We start from the raw sequence: 25,641 nt of genomic DNA, 5'->3' as shown, positions 1-25,641 counted from the left end.
AGCTTTTGAAGCTTTCTGTCCTTTCTTTGCGCCGTGCCACAAAACAAAGAGTTGATCCGACAAAACAGATAACCTCCAGATAGCGCAGTAGAGCTCTCCTGATATCCAGACGTTTCAGATCCCTTACATGAGGAGAATTAAGCTCCAAGTCTGAAAAGGCTGGGAATTCCATTGATTGACTCAGATGAAAGGGCGGAACTATTCTCAAAGAGACTCCGGAATCCGAAATTCTCACCAACAGATCCCTATGAGACAATGCTTGAAGCTCAGAGACCCTTCTGGCTGAACAAATAGCTACTAAGAACACCACTTTCAGAGTCAAATCTTTCAATGTAGCCTTCTTAAGTAGTTCAAAAGGTGGTTCCAACAAGGCCTTAAGGACCAGGTTCAAGCTCCAGGAGGGACACACTCTACATACAGGTGGGCACAAATGCTTCACCCCTCAAACATACTACGTCTGGATGAGCCAGGAGAGTGGAACCATGAATTTTGCCACTTAAACATCCCAGGGCTGCGACCTGGACCCTAAGGGAATTGAAAGACAAACACTTCACAAGACCATTATGTAAGAAGACAGGACTATGGCCACAGAGGCTCAGCGAGGATCAGATACCTGTGTCTTGCACCAAGAGTCGAAGATCTTCTAGATTCAAATATACGCCATGGAAGTAGACGGTTTGCTAGCCCTCAGCAGAGTAGAAATGACATCCTCCGGATAACCTAACCTTTCTTCCTCAACTGCCTCCTCTCAAAAAGCCAGGCCGCAAGACAAAAGCGATCTACTTGATCAAAAAATATACAACCTTGATGTAGAAGATTTGGCAGGTGACCTAATAGCAGGGTTCCATCCATCGACAGGTTGACCAGGTCCGCAAACCACAGTCGATGTGGCCACTCCGAAGCCACCAGTATCACTCGTCCTGGGTGAACTTCTATTCTCCTAATCACCTTGCCTATCAGGGGCCACGGAGGAAACACATAAAGTGAACATCCTGGGGCCAAGAGATCACGAATGCATCTACGGCTTCTGCCCCATGCTCCCTTTTGCGGCTGAAGAAGCGCCACGCCTTGGCATTCAATCATGTTGCCATCACATCCACATGAGGCTGTCCCCACGTGGGAGTTTAGGTCCATGACAGTGCTTGATAACTCCCATTCCCTGGGATCTAATTGCTGCTGGCTGAGAAAACCCGCCTGCATGTTGGTGGTACCCACTATATGACATGCCACCAGCATTGTCAGATGTGGTTCTGCCCAGGACATCAGCATCTCTGCTTCGAGACCTATGAACAGCTCTTGGTTCCACTCTGCTGGTTGATATAGGCCACCGTTGTTACATTGTCCGACAAGACCCGGACCGCCCAGTTGCACAGGAGGGGAAGAAAGTTCTCAAGAGCCAACCACACTGCCCTTGTCTCCAGGCGACTGATTGACCAACTTGCCTCCTCCAGGGACCACAGGTCCTGCGACACTTGCGTCTGGCACACAGCTCCCCATCCAGAAAGGCTGACGTCTGGTTACCACCATCCACTGAAGCATCTTGAGGTCCACACTGTGTTCCAAATGGCCTGGAATAAGTCACCAAGCAAGGCTGGATCTGGTGACTTCTGTTAAGTGGGAGCCGAAGATGAAACTGTTCCGAAAACGGGCTCCAACGGGACAGCAATGCACTCTGCAACAGTCTCATATGTGCAAAGGTCCATGGGACGAACTCCAAGGTCAACACCATGGAGCCAAGAACCTGCAAGTAGTCCCAGATCCCGGACACTCGGGATTGTAACAGGTGCCGGACTTAGGCTCGCAGCTTCAGAACCTTCTCCTCCGAGAGGAAGACCTTGCCCACACGAGTATCAAACCGAGCCCCAAGAACTCCAGGGCCTGGGAAGGAGTTGGAGGACTCTTGGCCAGGTTGACAACCCAGCCCCGGGATCTCAGGCAGAGCAATACTGTGTCCACCACCTGATTGCACAACTCTGCCAACTTTGCCCTTATCATCCAGTTGTCCAGGTAGGCGTGAACCAAAATCCCCTGTCTCCTCAAAGCGGTTGCCAACACTACCATCACATTGGTGACGGTCCGTGGAGCTGTGGGATAAAAAACCCCAAAGAACAAGTAACTCACCACCCTTCTCGCAATCTTGCCCTGCCCCCAGTAAGCAGCCCCTGCTCTGCTCCCCACAGAGGAAGCTTGGATTCCTGTAATTTATTTTTTTTTTGTAAAGCTTTATCTGACACAGATGAATAAAAAGGAAAAGAAAAAAAGGGATACTTCCGAGATCTGGCAGAGGTTGCAGGCTGAAGGGGAGGGAGCTGGTCTCCCAGTTATCACCCCTGGCACTCAGAGGAGCAAATTTGGGGTCTCCAGCCCCTGCTCATTCTTTACGTACAACCAGGGGGGATGGTCTCACTAGGACTTAACAGCCCCCTGGGAGGACAGACTGTTGAAGGATTGTCTTGTTCTCCTGTTTCCCATTTGCTTTTTTTTTTTTTTTAAACTCTGGTACAGAACCGCAGGGTTTTGCACCACCTCCATCTGCTGGAGACAGAGAAATACTGAAGAGCAGCAGCAGGCGGTGCCTGTTAAACTGCCTCTGTCTCCTTCTGCTAGAAGGGAGGAAAAACTCAGGAATCTGGACTGATCTGGGTACATATAAGGAATTCAGTTTATTGAAATAATTGACTCAGCATATAAACTTATTTTTCCATTTTCCTACGTACCGTGTTTCCCTGATAATAAACCCTACCCTGAAAATAAGCCTTAGCTTGATTTTCAGGATTTTTGGAGTAGGGCTTGAAATATAAGCCCTACTCCAAAAATAAGCCCTAGCTTTTAAGTGGACGCGCGGTTCCACTCCAAGACTTGCCCGACCAGCCTAGATGTAATAAGGCGAGAGAAAGTGCACTTACCCATTTCTGGAGAGAGTTCAGAATTACCTTCTTCCGGTTCACCCACATGATTTCCAAACCGACTTCTTACCTGGCTGTTCTTGTGCCGATCAGATATTTGAAATGAATTTCGATTAAAACGGGGATAAAACCTTTTGGGCAATGGCTTGTAAGGCGCAAGCCCCTTGATGGGCACATGTTTGAGAGCTTGGTTTTCTTCGCTAACGTTGAAATAAATAAAGAGCAGAAGCGTCCAGGTCACAGATGTGAAAAGGCACCCATAGCAGAAGTAGCGAAGCGTGGCACTGCCCATTGTACACCTAGCATTGTTGAAGGTCCATTCTCAATTCTCTAGGAAAAAAAAAATCACTTATGATGCACTACAGTTGGAAATGAAGATCTCTTTTGAATGTGTAACATACAAGTATACTTGTTCTTAAAACTCTTCAGTTCAGCAATAAATTTAATCAGAATCATTGAACACGGGCTTCTAAAGAGCTTTAAAAAAAGCTTAGAACAATGCTAGATTCCAAAAAAAGATAAAAATAAAGACAGTGAACCTGCCACGTGGCTTGGGCTGCAATTGAGGATATACAGGATGAAGGAGGTGTGCTCATACCCAGGGAGTGAGGGAAGTCGGCTGCCACCATATAGTGGCAGGCTCTGCTGGCCAACAAGTAACCCTTCCAGCCTTCAGGCCAAAAGTGTTCATAGAGCTGTCTGGACATGTTGTCCTGGAATGGGAAAAATTAACATAGGTGAGGGAAAGGGGTCGTTGGGGGGGGGGGGGGGGGGGGTGTTTAAGAACCTGTAATTGGTGTTCTCTGATAACAGCAGCGCAGTGAACCATGTCTCTAAGGATTCTTCAAGAGCACATTTAGAAAATCGTTGGAACATGTGCAAGGGGATGGTTGGGAGTGTTTGATGCAGTGCTGGACTAGCTTTTCCACAGTTTACTTGTTTGACAAATCTGAATCTGAATAAAAAGTAAACTACCTCCTAATAGGGAGGCAGGTGGGGTTTTACCTTTCACAACATGAATATTATCAAAGACCACCAATATGGAGGCGTGCCAAGGGTTAAATTGAAATGTTGCAACCTTAAATCCCAGAATTCTCAAAGTTGTCACTGCTAAGGCCACGATGTCCTGGGTTTTCTGTTTGGCGAGCCAGACCTAGGTCCAAGTAGAGCATTAAAGAACCCTAGGAAATTCAAACTAAGGTGACAGCCTAAGATGAGACTGGGAAAAATGTACTACAAACTCTAACGACTGCAACATCTAGATGAAAGCATGTACAGATCTGTCTGCACCAACCAATCGCCCAGACAGAGGAACATATGTACTTCCAATCAGTTGAGGTACCCAACAAGGGCTAGCAGGCATTTAGCCTTATATGGAGTAGAAAATCTCCCTGCATAAAGCTGAGCGCTCTTTGGCAGTTGGAAGGAGCTGGCGGAATGGCTTTATCAAACATAAAACTATTTCTGGCAGGCCCAGTGTCTCAATAGCAGTACTGCCATTCAGAGGACCTGGGTTCAATTTCTAGGACCAGGTCTTCCACTTTATGAGTCAACTGTGGCTTCTGCAGAGGCAGTTATTCACAACCCCTGAGGAGGGATTCCAACAATCCCAGGCCCATGGTCACCCAGATGACCAGATTTTCATGCCTACCAGGCCATGTTCAGCATTGTGGCTACTACGGTCCAATACAATGCCCTCAAGGGCAAAATATGCGGCCCAGAGCAGCACCACCAAGAGCAGAAGATACCTTCAACCACTATTTTCACAGTGTATATTTTATAATTCAAAATGCAAAGCAATAATTTCCATATATTCAAAATGTATTCAGTTAAAAGCAGGATTTCAATTTTGCTGACCAAATGTCAGATAGGCTAAAAAGTACCACATGGGTGTACAGTATTTCTTCTTCTTCCTTATTCCTGTCGTGTTATCTAACCGCCTTCTGCCAGCTGTAACCATCAGCGTATGCCAAATGGGGAAGCAGCAATTGTGCAATTTACAGTTGCACAGAAGACTAGGGGTTGGGTATCCTGTCTAGGTCTGGTAACTAGACGTTCATTATAAGGAATGATGTGGTTAGGCCTAGGTGGAGATCTATAGTTCTGTCTTATAGGTCTGTGCTTCCACAACGAAGCATTTCCACAACCAGATATGGATTCAGCTATGTTTAAGTGCTGCTTTAACTGAAAGTAAACCAACTGTATGCAAGACAGTTTAAGCAAATATTAGTTTAGCCATACTGCCATCATACACTACCTTTCAGCATGGAATCGATTTGTGTTTACTGAATTTTTATTTTGCAAAATGATTTTCTCAAAGACAGAAGAATGTCTAACAATATTTATAAAAATGATACTTAATAGTCTGATTTGTCACTAATCTTTTTTTTTATTTATATTTTATTAAATTTTCAACAGTTTTTACACTTCATGAAAAAAGAAATTAGTAACATAATGTGACAACATAATTAGATATCATTCTCATAATATCCACTTGATGATAAATTAAAAATAATCATACAATTCACATGTCACTAAACCCCATAACTGGAGGAGACGAATAACTTCATAATATATTTATCATATAATTATAACTATAATACCAGGAGTGAGGAGTAACACTATTCTAATTGGCTCATGTCTCTGATGCAGAAACTTGACTTTTATCTGATATAAAAGTTTCCAAGTGAGTTGGATCTAAAAAATCCATATCCTTTTCCTTTATAATTCACTAAACACAAAGAAGGGAATTTCAAAAAGAATGTAGCACCTATTGCTAAAACTCTGGGCTTTAAAGTCAAAAATGTCCTCCTCCTTGCCTGAGTGGCACGAGCCACATCAGGAAAGATTTGGACATGGTGTCCACAAAATAATATATCTTTTACCTCAAAAAAATTTTTAAACAGTTTTTCTTTTTCCTGTTCCGCTACAAATGAAACTATCAAGGTAGTTCTGCTATTAATCAGGTCTACCGACTCTTCAAGAAAGGTCAATAGGCCTGGTGAGGAAGATTCTTCCCTTTCAACTTGTCCTCTAGAATTCCCAGAGGGTTTTTTCTGCAAATAATAAATTTTGGAAAGTTTAGGGATTTCCTCCTCCTCATATAGCAGGTTTTCCTTAAGAAATTTCTTAAACAACTCCCAAGATTAAAGGAGTCGCGTTAAGGGAAAATTTATAATCCTTAAATTCTTTGCTTTGAATAAATTTTCCATATATTCCAAATCTTTATGGATAATCAGACTATCTCTGACAAAAGCGCCTCCAGAATTTTGTATTAATTGTAGCTTATTAGTAACCACCAACATATCTTTCTCACATTTCTCTAATTTCTTCCCCTGGGATTCAATAGACATCTTATTTTCTTTAATAACTGATAACAAGGAATCATTCATCTTAATTATATTCCCATCAAGTTTCATTATCATTTTCCCCAAATCCTCTAAGGTTAGGTTCCCCTGAACACTTCCAGGAGAAAAACTAGCCTTAATACCCGGAGGTTCTTTCTCTAACACTACTGAAGTAATATTATTCTCAGTCCAAGTAGCCTCAGCCTTATTCCTCAGGCTGATACCTTCTTGGACTAATCCTACCGGGTTTCCAGCTGAGTTCGTTGCTGTTAATCCAGCTGGCTGTAGGGGTGACTTTGGGCCTTCGCCAGGACTTAAGGAAGCAAAGGTTACTGCTACCAAAGTGTCCTCTTTTGGCGGTTCTGCCATCCTCACCACGTGATAGTCCATTGGTCCTGTGCTGGGGTGATGGCTTGGAGAAGAGGTTAAGATCCGAGCCTTCCTCTTTCTCCCCATTAAGGGGGGAAGTGTCCACCTTGGAAAACAAAAATATAAGACCAAAATTTTACCGGCCTAAGCCGGCCCAAGCCGCGCGCCCCTTAGGTGTGGCGCCGGCGGCAGCGGGGCGCCGCACCTCTTCCGATTTTAAACTGAGGGCTGGGGGACGTCGGACTGACGTCACAAGTCGGCGACCACCTCGCCTCAGCTGTTCCACCCACCGGCACAATGTCCCTGAGAAGGAGCGGACCTTCTCCTCACAGCTCCTTCGCTTCTCCTCTCCGATTTGTCACTAATCTAGTGACATCAATGGAACTAAATTTGGTGATGCACAGTCACCAAATATATTTATAAAGAAAACAAGGCACATAGTACTGAACACAGTTGGATGCAGATGTAGAAGGGACCACATTTGTCCCTCTTGGTCGGCAGGGTTAAAGAGACAACCAGGTAAAAAATTCCAATGGCGGTTTATGATTGTACAGCCTAAGGGCCCCAGTCAAGGCAACCGGATCTATATCTGCTGCTTCCCCATTTGGCATACATTAATGGTTACAGTGGCAGAAAGTGGTTAAATAGCATGAGAGGAATAAGGAAGAAGAAGAGTTCTTGCACGGGTGCACACAAAAGTAAGCCCAACAGGGCATACACAAAAAAAAAAAATTCAAGGAAGAAGAAAATTGAACCTGTACCACGAAATGCATAAACATAAGAATGCAAACGTTTCCCTCACAAGAGTTTTTACTTCACGTTCTGCCAAAAACAAGTTATTGAAAAGCCCAAATGTTACAGTCAAATATATAAAACTCATAAAAGGCTGACACAGGACATCCTGATGTTATGTACTGAACATGTTATTAAGTGAGCAGAACAGTTAGTCTAGAACAGGGGTGGGTAAACTCTTTTGTGCTGAAGCCTCGTTAGACTTTTTTTTTTAATTTAATATTTATTAAGTTTTATAATTAATACATCAAGCAGTATTTACCTGAATACAGTATACAGAAATGATTTATGATTTCAATTATATATTTACCCTGTTAACATCAAGAAAACAAAAAATCATCCCTGTCAATCAAGCCCTCAAATGAGATCCTTTACACTATTCCAAGTAAAATTATACAATAAATGCATAACCTATATAATGAAATTGACTATAGGATAATTATTCTAGTTATTGGGAGATCAAAACTCCTATTCTGAGCGCTTCATTATCTGTCTGGTGATGAGCTCACCAATGGCTTTCCTTTCTCAACTAAAAAATTGGTTAGATGAATTGGTTGTTGAAATATATACGTTTTCCCATCCGTTTTAATTAAGCATTTACAAGGATATTTCAAGATAAAAAACATACCAAGTTGAAGTGCCTGGGGTCTCAGCAACAAAAATTGTTTTCTTTGTTTCTGAGTCTGACGAGATAAATCAGGGAATATCTGGACTTTGCAGCCCATAAACTCTTTTGTTCTATTCTGAAAATATTTTTTAAAGATCCAATCCTTATCAGACTCCAACATAAAGGTGACAAGAAGTGTTGCTGGAACCACCAACTCAGTTTCAGTTTTTTCTAACATCTCAGAAATATTAAGATTTAAATCTGAAATCGGTTTTAATTGTTGCATATTTTCAACCAAGACAGTCTCGGAGGTTTTCTTCAATGGGGGAAGAAAATATATTTTTGAAAGAATAGGTAATGTAGCTTCTGGTATAGCTAATACCTCCATTAAGTACCTCCTCCAAAGTTGAATTGGGGTTGAAATAACAGATTTCAGGAAATTAATGCAACGAATATTCTTAGATTTTGAAACATTTTCTACATTTTCAATTTTATAATGTATGTTTTGATTATCTTTAATCATATTACATTGTAAATCATTAATTCTTCTAATCTCATTCTTTACAGAATTCACATCACAATTTAGCTGTAAATTATCTTTCTCAATCTTAATTGTTCTACTTTCTACCTCCTTCATCTTACCAAATAAATTTGACATTTGTATCCCCATGTTTTTATTCAAAGCGTTAATAGCTTCCCAAATTAATTCCATAGTAAAGTTCTGAGGTCTTACCAATTCTTGAAATTGAATATAGGAAGGCAGAGTTGGGCCCACACCCTGATCATCATTAGTCGCTCCAACAGAGTTTTTCCCCACTCCTAAGTTGGTAATTTGCTCCCTCTGTTCTTCAAGATGGATTACTTGCCTCAAAAGAGGTTCAATCTGGCCCTCCTCTATGGGTAGTCCGATTGAGCCACTCTCCATCTGGAATCTCTCAGCTGGATTTGGTGGTATTGATCTCCCCTCGGAGGAGAGAGTTGATAAAGATGGCTCAAGAACGTTAGAGGGCTCTTCTTCTCCCCTCATAGCGTTCAGCGAGCTCTCTACCTTCTTATTATTTATCCTTCGGAGGATATGTGCATCCATAGGTCCCAGTATAGGCTTGACCTCTGAAGCGTTTGAGGCTGAGCACTCCTTGGCCTTCCTTTTCCGGGAGGAATGAGGCATGAAACTTAATCAAGTAAATCACAAATCCTCCTCGTCAATAATTTTAGGATCTCAAAAGGTGGAGAATGAGAAAACAAGCCAGAAAAAAAACAAGGCAAAGCTAAGACTGACCCTGCAAATTCCGGCAAATCCCGGCGAAGCCCGGCAAAGCCCAGCTTAGCCGCGCGCCCCTTTAGCGCGGCTAAGCTGCTAAAGGGGCTTAAGCAGCGCGCCCTGTCTGCTGCGTGCCGCTAGCCTCCTTGTTGAAATAATTGGCTTCCGGGTCCGCCTCCGTCCCGGCGTCGACGTCAGTGCTCAGCTGTTGAGGAAATTAATTGCCAAGGCAGGGGGTCCTTTCTCGCCGGGTAAGCTTCAGTGCAAGAAAAAAAAAAACGTTCCTGCTTCTCTCCACTTCTCGTTAGATGTTATTGCTGCAGCCAGGACCGGGTGGAGTCGGAGTTCCAAGGAATGACAACCAAACCCCCCAGTTCTTGCTGCAGGCATTTTAGTATACAGCAGGCTTTATGCACAATCATTTAGGGATCCCAGCCTCTAACAAAATCAGCAAGACCTTCAACCCAAGATGTACAAGATGTTTTCCCGGATAACAGAATACCTCAACCTCGGTCACAAATTCAGACCCTCGTCAAATAAGAATAAAAATGCCATAAATAGAAAGGTGCAGAAAAAAAACTGAACTGGAAACCATTAGAAGCCAGACACATTTGCAATGAGTGCAATAATGCAAAAACAAATATCATCATTCCTCATAAAAAAATCAAGAAATGTAAATCAATCATAAAAGTAAGTAAACCATACTAATAAAAAGAATATTTCAAAAAGAACCAAACATATAATAATTAAGAAGAATAAAGATAGAGACAAACATTTCCCAAAAATGAATTAAATATTTCAAAACAGTATTCATGTCATACACCCAATAATTAAAAAACTAATAAGGATAAAAAATTTCCCTCTCTCCATACCTATGAACTTTTGATTTCAGGTCACCCTGCGATTGGCTTAGAGAAGAAGAGGTGAGGAGAACACACATTTTCTCCTCTCTCTCATATATACACAAAAGGGCAACCAAAATGATAAAGGGGATGGAACAGCTCCCCAATGAGGAAAGGCTGAAGAGGTTAGGGCTGTTCAGCTTAGAGAAGAGACGGCTGAGGGGGGATATGATAGAGGTCTTTAAGATCATGAGAGGTCTTGAACGAGTAGATGTGAATCAGTTATTTACACTTTCGAATAATAGAAGGACTAGGGGGCATTCCATGAAGTTAGAAAGTAGCACATTTAAAACTAATCAGAGAAAATTCTTTTTCACTATCACACAATAAAGCTCTGGAATTTGTTGCCAGAGGATGTGGTTAATGCAGTTAGTGTAGCTGGATTCAAAAAAGGTTTGGATAAGTTCTTGGAGGAGAAGTCCATTAACTGCTATTAATCAAGTTTACTTAGGGAATAGCCTCTGCTATTAATTGCATCAGTAGCATGGGATCTTCTTAGTGTTTGGGTAATTGCCAGGTTCTTGTGGCCTGGTTTGGCCTCTGTTGGAAACAGGATGCTGGGCTTGATGGACCCTTGTTCTGACCCAGCATGGCAATTTCTTATGTATGTACCTTCTCTTCTCATTCCCTTCTTCCACTTTCTCCCCTCACCTTCCCTCTCACTCACCTTTCATTCATTCACTCCCTTCCCTCCCCCTCTCAATCCCCTCAGTCCCTTCCCTCTCTGGCACTCTCCCTCCTTCCCTCTCATTATCCCTCCTTCCTATTCACTTCTTCCCACTCAGTCATGTTCTCTCCTTCCCACTCAGTCCCTTCCTTCTCTGTCATTCTTTCCCCACACTCACTCCATTCCCTCTCAATCAGGCTCTCTCCTTCCCACCCTCTCCCTCCTCCATTCAGTCCCTTCCTTTCTCTTCCCTCTCAGGCACTTCCCCACCCTCACCCCTTTCCCTTCCCATGCCAACCCACCATGTGACTCACTCTTTCTGCCGGGGTTCTCATCCTCTTCTTCCTACCAGCTAGATGCTGGAAGCTTGCCAGCAGGTCAACTTCGGGCCCAATGCTGCAGGGCCTGTTCTTGCTGGCGAGGGGTGGGAACCTCACCAGCGAGCCATGCCGCGGTGTCGGTCTTCTTGCTGGCGGGGGGTGGGAACTCCGCCAGCATATCACTAAATGCGCTGTGAGGCAGATGAGTGCTCTTCCAGCTAGTGGGGGTGGAAACCCTACCAGTGAGCCATTCAGGGACTGAAGGTGCACAGGCTACACATAATGCAAATTTTAAATAGATCAGCAGGCTGGAAGAAAGCTGATGAGCCATATTTGGCATGTGGGCCGTAGTTTGCTCATCCCTGGTCTAGAAGACCTCTTTTGTGCATTAAGAAAAAAAAAAAGAACATGCAAACTGCATCAATGCATGCTCATAAACTTCTATCCTCTTAAGTATTTTATGGAACAGGACCTGTCCTGTCCCAAGAATTTAACTCATTAGTGCAGGAAATGAAGTTTCAGTGCAAAAGCACTACCCAAAAATATATTTACAAGCACCAGACCTTCTCTCATGCTGAGATTAGCTGAGAGATGGAAGGCAGGAAATTTACTCAGCGGGTTTTTTTTTCGCACAAATCACCATGTATAACAAAGTGAAATGCGTAAGAGAACACTTTCTTTGAGGCACATCGGCACAGAAAATGGCTATTTCTTACACTATGTCCCAAAAAATGGGAAGTAATGCCCTGCTTCCTTCCTCTGCTACATTGTTCTTCCCTCTCTACCACCATCTCCCCCCATGCATAGCAACTCTTACCTGCCTCATGGTCTGTTTATGGACCCTCTTCCTCTCAGCTAAGCCTCCACTCTGCCTTCAGAGGTACAATGCCCCAGATCCTCCTCCTCTGTCTCTGCTCTCTCTCTCTCTCCCCACCCCCCACCCCCCCATTTCAAGTCCCACTTTTCTCTGTCTCTTACATCCCCCCCCCCCCACCCCCACCCTGGCTTTGCTCTCTGTCTTCAGCTCCTGAATGAAGTGTTTCCTGCCTCTCTAAAACATAAGATATGCCATGCTGCCTCTCTAAAACATAAGATATGCCATGCTGGATCAAACCAAGGTGCACCAAACCTAGCATTCTGTCTCCAACAGTAGCCAGTCTGGACCAGAAGTACTGGCAGGTCCCAAGAAGTAGATTTATTTCTTGTTTCTTCCAGAAAATCAAATAGTTTCCTCTAGTCTACCTGGCTAATAATGTTTTATGAACTTTTCCTGTAGGAATTTGTCCAAGCCTCTTTTAAACCCTGCTATGTTAGTTGACTTGATCATATCCTCTGGCAACAGATTCCACCATGGATTGAGCTTAGAGTGAAAAAAGTACTTTCCACTATTTGTTTAAAATCTGCTGGTTGTTAGTTTCACGGATTGCTCCCCTTGTTTTAGTATTATTTGAAAGGATAAATAACTGTTCTTTATTTACCCATTTCAACTTATATAAGATTTCATAGACTTCTATCATGTCCCCTCTCAGCAGACTTTTCCAAGCTGAAAAAAACTTAACTTGCATAGTATCTCATTGTAGGAGAGCAATTCCATTCCCTTTAACATTTTTGTTGCTGAACTGTCAAATGTGTTCTGAAAATCCAAATACATGATATGAACTTTATTCACAAAATGTATTTACATCTCAAAAAATATCTAATTGATTTGTAAGGCAAGAGTTTTCATTGCTAAAACCATGTTGACTGTTCTCTATCAAGCCACTTTTATCTATATGGCCAAAAATGTTGTTTTTATGAATGGCTTCTTCCATTATGCTTGGTAGTAATCTTAGGCTCACCAGTCTATAGTTTATTGGATCACTCCTGAAATAGTTTTTAAAAATTGATGTTACATTGCCTACCCTCCAGTCTACAGGAACAGTGGTTGTTTTAAATGATAGGTTATAGGTTTCTAGTAACAGGTCTGCAATTTCATGTTTGTCTTCTTTCAGAAGGCTGGATGAATACCATCTGGTCCTGTGATTTGTCATGCTTGAATTTCTTAATTTAATCTATTATGTCTTCCATTACCATAAAAATTTGCTTTAGTTGCTCAGTCATCACCAAAGAATGTTTTTGGTTGGGTATATTCCCAATATCTTCTTCTGTAAAGACCACGGCAAAGTTCAGTTTTCTGCTATTTCCTTACCCTCTGAGCACCCCTTTTACTTCTGGATCAGCTAGAGGCCCATCTTACTCCCTCACGCCCTTTTTTCCTTCAAATGTACTTGAAGATTTTATTAGTTTTTGCTTCTATGGCAAGCTTCTTCTCAAAATTCTTTCTTGGCCTGTCTCACTACTGTTTTAAATCTAATTTAAGCTCTTGCCTATTTTTGTCATTAAAATAGAGTCTGCTGAGGGACAAGGGTGTCACCACAATAGGGCATATTATGTCACAGGGGCCGATCCTCTCCTTGACCGGGCTGTCATATCTTTCCCTTTAGCACAAAAGATTTTCTAGCACATGCTCAAGTGGTACACTTTATTCAGACTCTGCAACGCACCAAATTGCTACGACCAGGACGCCCTTTGTTTGAGTCCCTAGTTCAGTCCAGTGACAGAGTAAAGGGTCCCATTTCTAAGATATATCATGCCTTTTTCCTGGACAAGCCGGAGGTCAGCAACTATGCGAGACAGTGGGCAGTAAATTTGGAGTTTGAGCCATCAGACCTGGGAGGTCATACTGCATTTTGCCAGGAGATGTTCAATATCAGCTGGATTACGTGAGAATTGTTATAAAATGATATATAGATGGTATCTCACTCCAAATAAAATCCATAGGATATATCCAGCGGCATCGGACTCCTGTTGGCGAAATTGTGGCAGTACGGGAACTTACTTACATATCTGGTGGACTTGTCAGAAAATTCAGACCTTTTGGGAGATCATATTCACTTGGTTAAGTAACCTATTCAAAGTTAACCTATCTGCCTCTGCTATTGTTGCCCTGTTGAATGTTTACCCTGATGACCTACATAAGTCCCAGCAGCGATTTTGTTCACATACTGTTATTGCTGCCCGTAATTTGATAGCAGTACGGTGGAAGACAAAACAGGTGCCTCAGTTATCAGAGGTTATAGATAAACTTCATACATACTATCGGCTGGCCTCGCTAACGGCTACTAAATACGGGAGAATGTCTTCTTGCCTTAAATCTTGGCAACCGTTTATTGAGTACATTGTTCAAATGTAACCCGATATTATTTGCAGTTATCAGAAGATATCTGAGGGAATGTATCACACAAATTTGTCCTTTATGTTGTATTAGAAGTGACGTGTCTCTTTTATAAGCATTACAAACTTTGACATTCTGGCATGCATATGAGAAGCCACTCTTCATTTCTACTGACTTTGGATCCTGAAGCAGACTGACCACAGCTCTGCTACGCCTGCGGGGACAGGGGAGGGAGGAGGGAATCGGGGAGTTTTTTCTGTATTCATGAGGATATTGTTCCAGCAATGTTACGTTGAAACTTAATAAAATCGTTAATTTCAAAAAATTAGAGTCTGCTTTTCTGTTTTTGAAAGATGCCCTTTCAGCTTTAACTGTCTCTTTTTACCTCACTACTAAAATATGCTGGCAATCATTTTGTCTTTCTTTGCTCTTTTTCAGTGCAAGGAAGATGTTTTATCTAGGCTTCCAAGATTGTATTATTAAACTATGTCTATTCCTTATGCAAATTTATAACCTTGGCAACCTTTTAATTTTTTTCTAAATTTCCTCATTTTATCATAGTCTTCCTTTTAAAGTTAAATGCTACTGCAGTAGATTTAGTTAATATCCACTTTCCAGTTATGTCAAATTTTAATTGCATTATGATCACTAGTGCCTGCAGTCGATCATTCTGAAATGCCAGTATGGTACTGAGGCACTTGCCAATTCTGCATTTCCAGTTGCCAGTGGAAAGCAAGCAATCAAAACCTTTGTAGTCTGCATTAGGATTATTAAACAGTAAAGCACTGTCTTCCAGCAGGAACTCCACTTCTAATATGCTAGTACAAACTGGTTAAATAGCCAACCAACAGGCCAATACAGTAAAGCGCGGCCGCGGTTACCCTGCTTTTAACCCGCTTTCTACTCACAATTTGGCCGCGTTAGTCCAACCCGCGATTCACTATCCCCTTTAACCCATCCTTACCGCCTCTTTAAATCAACGGGTAACCCTTTCCGCCCGCGGCATGTATATGAGATGTAAACAATCGGATTAGCTATTCCCTCCCATACAGTAACGCGCGCCCTGATTATCGCTTTTTTAATCTGCAGTTTTGCCGCATGTTTAACCTCCTAATTTACCGCCTACCCCTACCCCTGCGTTAGTGTGGAGCGTCAGGCAAGCCGAGACGAAATTTCACGGGCCACGGAGCAGCCCCAGCCCCAGCCAGCCCCGCTTCACTGCCTGACCCCCTCACTCCCCGGGACAAGACCAAAGTGAATCGGGCAAACTTTCCGCCAGCCCCCGCTCACCTGCCCTGGCCACGTCCATCTCCGCGCTGACAGCTCCGGAGCAGCCCCAGTCCTCTCTCCCCTCCTCCCGGGGACAGCCGGCGGCGAGAGTGGCTTCAGCAGCCCGGGGCGGATCGGGCGCTCCCCATGGCTCCCTGGCGCACGCCGTGACCTCGGACGTCCAGCCGGGCGCTCAGGTCACGGTGTGCAACGTCCGAGGTCACGGCATGCGCTCATTACCTTTTAGAGAATAGGGAGCCATGGGGAGCGCCTGATCCGCCCCAAGCAGCTGAAGCCGCTCTCACCGCCGGCTGTCCCCGGGAGGAGGGGAGAGAGGACTGGGGCTGCTCCGGAGCTGTCAGCGCGGGAGATCGGCACCCATGGACGCGGCCAGGGCAGGTGAGCGGGGGCCGGCGGAAAGTTTGCCTGATTCACTTTGGTCTTGTCCCGGGGAGTTAGGGGGTCAGGCAGTGAAGCGGGGCTGGCTGGGGCTGCTCCGGAGCTGTCAGCGCGGGAGATGGACGCGGCCAGGGCAGGTGAACGGGGGCTGGCGGAAAGTTTGCCCGATTCACTTTGGTCTTGTCCCGGGGAGTTAGGGGGTCAGGCAGTGAAGCGGGGCTGGCTGGGGCTGCTCCGGAGCTGTCAGCGCGGGAGATGGACGCGGCCAGGGCAGGTGAACGGGGGCTGGCGCAAAGTTTGGGGGGAGTTAGGGGGTCAGTTAGGCGGTCAGTCAGCCCTTCTCCTGGTACCTGTCATTTGAAATGACAGGTACCAGCGCACCCAGGATACTGTATAGGCGCTGTATAGTCGCCTATACAGTAAAATGGATTACGCTTCTTGGACGTGCTTTGGACACGGCTGGCATTAGCATGCCATTTAAATACTGTATCGAGCGGTATGTCACCCGAACTGTGCGTGCGGCAAACGCGGGTGCGCCCGGCACTGCCGCACTCTTTCTACCGCGTCCGTACTGTATCGGCCTGCAAGTAACTGACAATACATAATACCCTCAAAGTCTGTAAGAAATCAGGCCAGAGTAACTTATGTCAGCATGCCAGTGTGCGCACAGAATACAATGTGTTCGTAGAAAGCTACTTGTTCCAACAATATCAAGCTCTATTCTTTCACTAAAAGGATTGCCAAGACTATATATTAACATGGCAAATGAATCATGAATCCAGGTGACCAAACAAGACACGGTTTTGTTTTTAATTAACTTATCTTACCAATCATGCCTTGCGAAACAACCAGCATTCCAACTCAAACAAGGGGAAGTCTTGTGCTTTAATAGAAAAGATTTTTTTTTCATTCTTTATTTATAATTTTAACATATAATACAAGAATAACTTGCCATTATAAAAATTACAGATAAATGCATTATCCAGGAAAAACGAAGAGAGGAAACACATTATAAAAGTAAAAGTATCCCTCCTTTACATCCATCTGTATTTAAAGTAAACTTAGGGAAGCATCTAAATTTATGAGCATTTTTTTTTTGAAAAATATAAAATAAGGAAAGTAGGTTTCTTCCCCTTATCTACTCTATTCTACTACCATTCCTTCAATCTCCCAGAAGTGTTCTAAGATGTTCTGGCTCAGTGAATTGATAATTTTGCCCATTTAATTTAATTGCACACTTACAGGGATACCGGAGAATAAATGGACCTCCCCTTTCAATTACTTTTGGCCTTAACTCAAGGAACTTCTTCCTCCTAGTTTGTGTAATCTTAACTAGATCCAGATATATCCATATTTTGTTCCCATGAAAAGTTTTTAACCTGTTACGAAAAAAATATTTCAAAACAATGTCTCTATCAGAAATAAATGCAAATGTTACTAGCATAGTGCCTGTTTTTTCCACAACTATCTCATCTTGTGATTTTTCTAAAAAATCTGACAAATCTATTGAAGATTCAACATTAATTCTGTGATTTTCCACTGCCTTATTGTCCTTTACAATTTGAGCCTGTTCTTTCATCTTAACTGTGTTACTTATATAAAATGCTCTAGCAATTGTAGGCATACTTTGTTCTGGAATATTCAAGATTTTTATAACATACATTCTGAACAATTCTATAGGCAGTATCTTACCAATAAAAGGAAAATTAATAATTCTCAAATTTAAAACACGTGAATAATTCTCAATATTTTCATCTTCTGCCTTGATTTGTTGAACTTGTATTTTTCCACCTGCGATAGGCGCTGTTCAACAGTATTAATTTGTTTTTGCTGGTTAATCAAGGCTTCTAAATTATTTTTAACTGTTTTATTTGTTTCTTTTACTGCTTTAGTTAGATTTTTAATAGAGGAGTCCAGTTTTGTCAAAACATTCCACAAAGTATCCATCGTTATAGATGTAGGCCTTACTATTATTTCTTGAATATTTTTTCCTTTTGTTTCAGAGTCTCCCTAGGGACATTTAAAGGTCGCAAAATTGTCCCCTTCATCTTCTTGTATAATAGTTGTTGGAGGCATAGTCACTTCTTCTAATACTTCCTTTCCCTGTATTATTCCACTGATTTTTTCCAGATTTCCTGACATATCCTGGGGGTTTTCTGGTAGACTAAGGGGTTTAACCCCTTCCTTACCAGGAGGTAGTGGAATGTCCGGTGCTCCTGGACTCAAAAGAGATATCAGCCAATAGGGAAAGATCTTGCTCCATTTCTGCCCCTATAGCGGCCCCCTCAACAGGAGTCATCTGCGGGAAGTTCAACCATTCAGCCACCGTCCTCTGTCCCTGCTCTATAGTCGGGGTACTTACGACTGGCTTTACCTTTGCCTTCTGCTTAGTATGAGGCATTAGTTATTAGAGGCAAAAAAAGAGCTATAAACAGGGGTGGCTGAGGTTTCCCTACTTATTCCAATAATGCTTCCCTAATGGAAGATAAAGAGAGCTCTGGGATAATGAAAACGTTTATTGCCTACCTGAAGTAAAAACCAATATATAATTCAAGTGTCCCAACGATCGCAGATGATCCAGATGGACCCAGTCGGAGCCAGTCAGAGCTGCGCACCGTAGGAGGGCAGTTTAAGGAGTGTCCTCCTTATGATGTAATCCGCTCTAATTGGTTCCCGGCAATACCGTCGGGGCAAGCTCCTGCCTACCCCCGGAAGTCAGTTTTTCATTGCAAAGTGCAAGGATTAGCAAAGGCAAATCGGCAATACAAGAAATATAGTTATTCACCTCTGCTTCAGGTAATACTCTGCCTCCATTAATAGCAAAGATTTAGTCAGCAATTAGTCAATACTAAATGAAAGTTTTACTTAAAATAATCAATTGAAAATTAAGTGGTAATCAGATTGAAGAATTACATATTAGGGAACATAATCCTTGGGGCAAACCCAAAGTCTCTGTGATAGTGATTCTACAAGAGGTCCGGCTTACATACTAGGGGCCAGCAATGGTTAAGGATATAGCAGAGGCAACATTCTCAACCACCTTAAGGAGGGCATGCAAGTGATTGCTTACAGGCCAGAAAAAGTGTGCACACAATCCACTGTAGAAGGAGGCAGTGATGAATGTCACTGTGATGGCTGTGCCACATGGAAGAGGGGTTAAGAATGGGACAATATCTCTGGAAAGCTGCAAATAAAAGCTCATGTTACCATAGCCAATCAAGCTGAAAATGCTGTCAGCAGTCTAAGAGTACTGCAGTTTTATTAAAGCTGTTACAGATATGTTCCACTATTTTGTTATACTGCAAGTACAGAACCTCAGTTTACAAGCTTACTGTAACCTGTCCTACCTGTAACCTACTAGAATTTGAGATTAACTGTAAATGTCTTCTTTGCAGCTACAAGATCCCTTGCCACTCTAAGAGTAGTGGTCTAATAAGGATGTTTCATAAGCTAGTACTGTGAGATATGATTAACCACTGAATCACCATGTCAGCATTTACCTCAGTCACTGTGGCAAATTACTGAGCTCTAGAATAACTGGATATAGTATGCTTCCTATAACTATTAACCTGTAAAGAATTCAGGATGTTCTAGCCAATTCTGAAAAAAAAAAACAAAAACACTTCAGCTTCTATTTTTTTTCCAGGATCCCACCATGAATATATTGGTTATATTGCACAACATTTCAGTTTAAAGAGCAACCGAAGTGTACTATAAATTGATAGACAATGGTTAAACAATGATATCCAGTTAGCCACAAATATTCAGCACATGAACTTTGACATGTAAAAGTATGCACTTTTTTTCTCTTTTGCTAGTGAACTCATCTGTTGTACTCCCAGGTCTAAGGTATCTTCATATGTGTATTTTTTTCTCTGTGTGTATGTGTGACTATGTATCTGTGTTGGTGAAGCTGGTTACGTTCTAGCGCGAGTGGATGACAGAGGGGGAATGCAGATGTGCGTGTGTGTGAGAAGAAAAGGACACCTTCTGTATGTATGAGTGCGAAAAACTGTAGAGCTGTCTGGGACTGCGCCTGAGAGAGACTACATGGGAGGGAGGATGTGCTTTTAGAGAAAATGTGTTAGAACGACAAAGCGATTGTGTGTGTGTGTGTGTGTGTGTGCGAGTGAGAGCGAGAGAGTGCATATCTAGTTGAGACAGAATATTGCTGTCTACGTGTGTGAGTGAGAGAGAGCAGGAAACACAAGATCAGCCTTTGTGTGCGAGTATGCAAATGTTTGGGCGAGAGAAACGAAGATTGTGTGTGGTGTGCTGCGAGAGGGATGGAGACACTCTGCTTAGGTCTCCGCAAGGATGCATTTGTTTCTTTCAGTGAGAGAGGGAGGCTGCGTCTGTGGCAAGGGTGTGCGTCTAAGAGACTGCGCCTGCATGAGTGTTTGCGTGTGTGTGTGTGTGAGAGAGAGAGTGGACAGAGAACGCGCACAATTCATGGACACCGGCTCACCCTCTACACGGCCCTCAGCTCTGGCAGCCAGGCGAGCCGCCGCCGCCGCCGCTCCCGTTCATCCGGTGCTGTTGCGGAGCAGTCGCCAGACACTTCCTCACGATGCCGCAGGAGGATGTAGAGAGCCAACGTCACCAGGTGGCCGGCACCCGCGCTCCCTACACAAGCCTCGCGCTGTTACCCCCCCCAACCCTGCCGCAATCGCTGTAATCAGCCGGCGCAACAGGGCAGGGAACGAAGGAAGCTGTCTCGCGTGCCGGGGGGAGGAGAGGCGCGCTTTGGCTTGACGTCAGCACGTACCGACGACGTAAGTCGCTCACGCCCTCTGAAGAACACGCCAGCTCGGAGCCCTGCGGCACCCTGATGGTGATTTCATCGGTAGAGTTGGAAGGGGAGGTGTTACATGGCATGCGGAATAATTTATAAAAAAGAAAGAAAAGAAAGGGGATCCTTCTTGCATCAGTGATTCTCTATCTTTCATAGCTACTGAAGCCTTTACAAAACTTTGACATGTCTTGTGTACCCCCAGGGTAAAAAAAATAATCAAAACTCACAAAAATGTATTTACATTTCAGTGAAATATTTGGTTTGTTTATTCAGTTGGCATTAAACTGCCAGTAACAAACACCTACACACATTACATGCTGATGTGACCGAATTAAAATCGAGTCTGGCAGAAAGTGAGGTCACTGCGGCAGAGAAAGTGCAGCGGTGCTCAGGTAGCTGGAGGGAACATTTCCTGCTATGCTTTCTTTTTTTTTTTTGCCTCTTCCTGATAAATTTGCACTAAATTTGAAACTGCAGGGTGGAATGGAAGGAGAATGGCCGACGGTGGAGCGGATGTCAGATAGTCCCAAGTTTAAGTTGCTCATTTCACATAGATGGGAGGAAAACACTGCCCTATCTGTTTCCCCCTACATAAAATAAATGTCAAAAATGGTATAAGATCGATATTCAAAGGGATTGTTTGGCTGAGTTAGCCGGGCAAACCTGCTGTATGAAAATTTCCAGACCCCCCCCAGTTCCCTGGCTAAATTTTGTCTGAAAAAAAAATTGCCCACACAATTTGCCCCAGGGCCAGTGCAAGAGTAGTTGGCACCCTAGCAGAACCGATGGTCATGAACACCCCCCCCCCCCCCCAACTCTAATGTATTTATTGGTGGCATCTCCAGCACAACACTCTTCTTTGGTAATATTGGCTCCTCACCTCTGGTCCCTGTGCTGGTGGGATTTTGCCACTCCCAAAATTCAGGCACTCTAGGTGACAGTCTAGTTTGCCTAATGGAAGCACCTGCCCTGATTTTCCCAAATTAAAAAAAGAAGTGGTGCTGGGGTATTCCCAGGACACGGTTTCACTCTGAGCAGCATGCTGGCCTGACAAAGTTACTCATGTAAGTGCTCCAGTGTACTGTTATTTTTTGCTAGACTTGGTTTGAATTCAGCAGCATCAGCCTCTGGTATATGTGTGTGTGTGTGTGCGTGATATATGGCAGGTTAATATCAACTGAAAAAAAGGTCCAAATATCACTAAACACACCTTCGCCCATACGTTCTCCACTAAAGAACGCTCACTATCTATTGCAGGACCTGCATTATGGAACACCATGCCAACTGATTTACACCAAGAACATTGTCCAAAAAAATTTAAACAAAAACTTAAAACTTGGCTGTTCAACCTCTCACATTCTTTCCTTTTGAAATCCTCCACATGCAGCTCTTCCATATTTTAACCCTAATATTTCCTTTGCCAGTCTTATCATTCCCCTAACACCTCCTCCCTCATTATTTTTTCTGTCTTTAACATTTATTTATTTATTTATTTATTTAGGGTTTTTTTTATATACCGGCATTCATGAACAGATCACATCATGCCGGTTTACATTAGAACAAGGGGTGCACAGAACAATAAAACTATAACTAGTGCATCAAGGTTGCAGTTACAATCAAACAAAGGTAATAGAACTGGGAGAAAGAGAAAAGAGCAGTATAGGGTTAACATAACAATAATTATTTACAGTGCCAAGTGGCTACATTGTTTGGGAGGAAATGGAGGTGCCTCATGCCTCTGGTGTCTCCATTTAATGCTCTCTATTCTATTTTATCCTATTTCATCACTCAAATCTTAATTGTCATTTCTTCTGCAATACCTAAACCTATATACCATGTTGACCAGTAATTCGGTTCCGCGTTTATTTATTGCAATTCTGCCACCACTGTACATCTTGATCACTCAATACCTATTCCTATGTACCTCTTGATATATTGCATTACTGTTACTTCTGTACTACGCTGACCACATTCTAAATAGCTTTTGCTTTTATTCAGATCTTAACGCAATTTATTGTAAATATCTCAACGCATTTTATTGTAAATATTTTGGATTCTCCCTACTCTTATATTATTGTTATTATTATTATCAATGTGTAGTGCGTAGCTCTCACTACTGTTATTCTACCTCCACTCAAGAAGTCAAACTACAATATCTCAACTGGATATAACTGGATTTAATTTATATTCCATCTTTTCCTAGCATGTACACAGATGGACTCAGGACCAAGTGAGTTTGTGCTCTCCTGCCAGCAAATAGAGATGGAGCAAGCTGATGTCACAGTATATATAGCCCTGCAGTGACTCCAACCTGCCAGTATTCTCCATCTGCAGCAGATGGTGGATGTGCATCTCCCTAGGGGGATTGCTTTGAGCTTTTTGGAAGGAGAAATTTGAAATTCTAAATTCAGTAAAAGAAAGACCCGCTCTCCTGCAGTGATACCTAAAGGTCCCTCCCCCATTTGAGAATTCCTGAGGTGATTTCCGTGGTCCCTCAGAGGGGTGCCTTGGTCCAGTAGCTGGGTTTCCCGGCATGGGCTTAGCTGCTAGTTCAGCTGAAAGGTAGTGGGTGCAGGAGGCCGAGCGCAGCAGTGACGGCAGATGCCCTCTTCCCTTGCAGCCGGAGACTGCCTCTGTACTCACATGGTAAGCGCTGAGCTCAGGTAAGGTTTTAAAAAAAAAAAAAAAAGCTTTACCTTTAATCAGAGACAGTTAGAGGGGTTTCAGGACTTCTTCCAGTCTCCATGCTCGGCGTGCCGTACCAACATTTGTTCCTGCTCTCATTGGGGTTGGGGAACTGGGCAACAGGTGGCTGCATGGGACTGCTTCTTTCACTGCTGGTGGAATTGGGTTCACTGGCGGTAGCACAGTCCTCTTCTTGCTTCCAACGCCATCCTGCCAGTTGTGCCACCCTGTGCAATTGCACAGTTTGCACAGCCAGTGCTGCCGGGCCTGGCTAGACCATTGCCTGGATATTGACTGTTCTGTTTGCTGCTTGCCCTAACCCTTGCCAGGATATAATCTCTGCTGTCTGCCACCTACCCTGACCATTGCCTGGGACTGTTGCTAGCCATCTGAAAGGACTGTTGCCTAGGCCAAGCTCCCTATCTTTGGCTCTCCTTAAGGCCTGCTGGCCCCCAGAACCCAAGGGTTCAACCTGAAGAGGAGGGGGCTAGTTTAGGTGAAGACTCTGTGCTATGGTTCCACCTGTTGAGGCCTGACCCATACCTTGAATGCCAGGTAGTACCAACTCGACAGTAGTTGATTCAGGGCCAGTGGAAGCACTAGGCAGGCTAGGCAGCTGCCTAGGGCACCACAGGTTTGGGGGTGGCTGCTTAGTGCTTCCACCAGCCCTGATAGGTCATACTGCTTCAGCTCCTTCAGGACGCTGCTCTGACTCCAAAGAAAGAAGAAGGCCCAGCGACATTGACCGAAGGAGCAGAAGCAGCAGCATCAGCAGGCTGAGCTCTGAAGAAAGAAGCAGCAAAGCCTAGGTGGAGCGTCACTTATGACCGCGTGATGCCGAGAAGCAGCAGGAGTGTCAGCTGGGCTCGCAAAGCTGGAAAGAGGAAGGAGGAGGTACGGCAGATTAGCATCTGCTGGGCCGGCCACCACACAGAATAAACAGCAACAGCAGCATTAGCCCATGCAGCCCAAAGAAAATAGGCTTCAGGAGGTAGAATAGTGTTGGCTGCGCCGCATGGCCTGAAAGATCAGAAACGGCAATATCTTCAGCCAGGTGTGTCCAGCTGAAGGCAGGAGCTGTGTTACCCCTGCAGGAGAGATAGAGGTGTCCTAGTAGCGGAGGGTGCCCAAGGAGGAGGCTACTGTTACTTGTTCTGAAGGGAGAAAAGAGTAAGCATGCGTATGAATGAGTTTGTGTGTGCGGGCATGTGTGTGAATAAGCTTCTGTTTGTCTGTGAGTGTGTGCATGCGCGTTTACATGTGTGAATGAATGCGTGTGTGTCTGAGGACATGTTTGTGAATGAGCATCTGTGTGTCTGTGGACAAGTGTGTGTGAATGAGTATTTGCATGTGTGGGTGTGTGGATGAATGAGCATCTATGGGCATGTGTGTGGGCATGTATGTATATGAGTGACTGGGCATATGTGTGTATGAATAGGCAGCAGCATGGGGTGGGCAACTGTGGTCATGGTCATATCAGCTTTTTACTCCACTTGCATCAGTGAGCAGGGCACTTGGGGAAGCAGGGGCGGCGGTTGGTTTATTTGGGCCTCCAACCGAAAAGGTGTTCTGCTGCCTCTGTATGTGCATGCTTGTGTATGCGTGTGAGTGTGAATGTGCATGAGTGTTAGGAAGTATATGTAAATGAGAGAGAGGAGAAAGTTTATGTCCTCCTCCTTCCCCCCACTAATCCATGACAATTGCATGGTGACTGGAAATTAAAATTTCCCAGGTATGGAGTGGGGGATTTTTTTATACTTATTAGTTTTAATTGTTGGGTGTTGTTTGATGTCTGCTTTTTTAAAGCATTTTATTGCAGTTTGGAATAGTTTAAAATATTTGAATATGAGTTTTTAATTACTGGATGTTCTATTCATCAGTTTTGAAATATTTATTTTTATTAGTTTGTTTTATTATGATTGATGTTTTATATTTCTTGATTTTATTGTTTGTTTCATGAGGAATGGTAATAGTTCTGTTTTTCCATTGTGGTACTGGATACTGAGTGTCGTCTTGTGGTTTCTAGTTTAGTTTTTGTATGCACACTTTTGTTTATACTTTATGGTCTTTTTATTCTGTTTTTAGTGAGGGTCTTTCTTTTGTGTGTG

General features: G+C 43.5%; 1 protein-coding gene across 4 annotated transcripts in view; it reads right to left on the bottom strand.

Moving 5' to 3' along the window:
* The window catches only part of GALNT11 (polypeptide N-acetylgalactosaminyltransferase 11), a 181,631-nt gene that overhangs the window by 134,346 nt on the left and 21,644 nt on the right, over positions 1 to 25,641 (bottom strand). Inside the window, exons 1-3 of one of the 4 annotated variants that reach the window (XM_029588439.1) lie at positions 18,580 to 18,660; positions 16,881 to 16,936; positions 2,907 to 3,236 (exon numbers count right to left, since the gene is read on the bottom strand). In XM_029588439.1, the coding sequence (XP_029444299.1) occupies positions 2,907 to 3,198 (292 nt within the window). In that variant the 5' untranslated portion in view covers positions 3,199 to 3,236; positions 16,881 to 16,936; positions 18,580 to 18,660. Of the gene's footprint in view, positions 1 to 2,906; positions 3,237 to 16,880; positions 16,937 to 18,579; positions 18,714 to 20,521; positions 20,792 to 25,641 lie in introns of those variants that run through there. The other 3 variants (XM_029588438.1, XM_029588440.1, XM_029588437.1) reach the window with 3 other exon arrangements.

Source organism: Rhinatrema bivittatum, chromosome 2 (genome assembly GCF_901001135.1).
Source record: "Rhinatrema bivittatum chromosome 2, aRhiBiv1.1, whole genome shotgun sequence".
In the NCBI taxonomy this organism is placed as follows: Eukaryota; Metazoa; Chordata; class Amphibia; order Gymnophiona; family Rhinatrematidae; genus Rhinatrema; species Rhinatrema bivittatum.
Note: the sequence above shows the minus strand (reverse complement) of the source record. Positions and strands in the feature narration are given on the sequence as shown.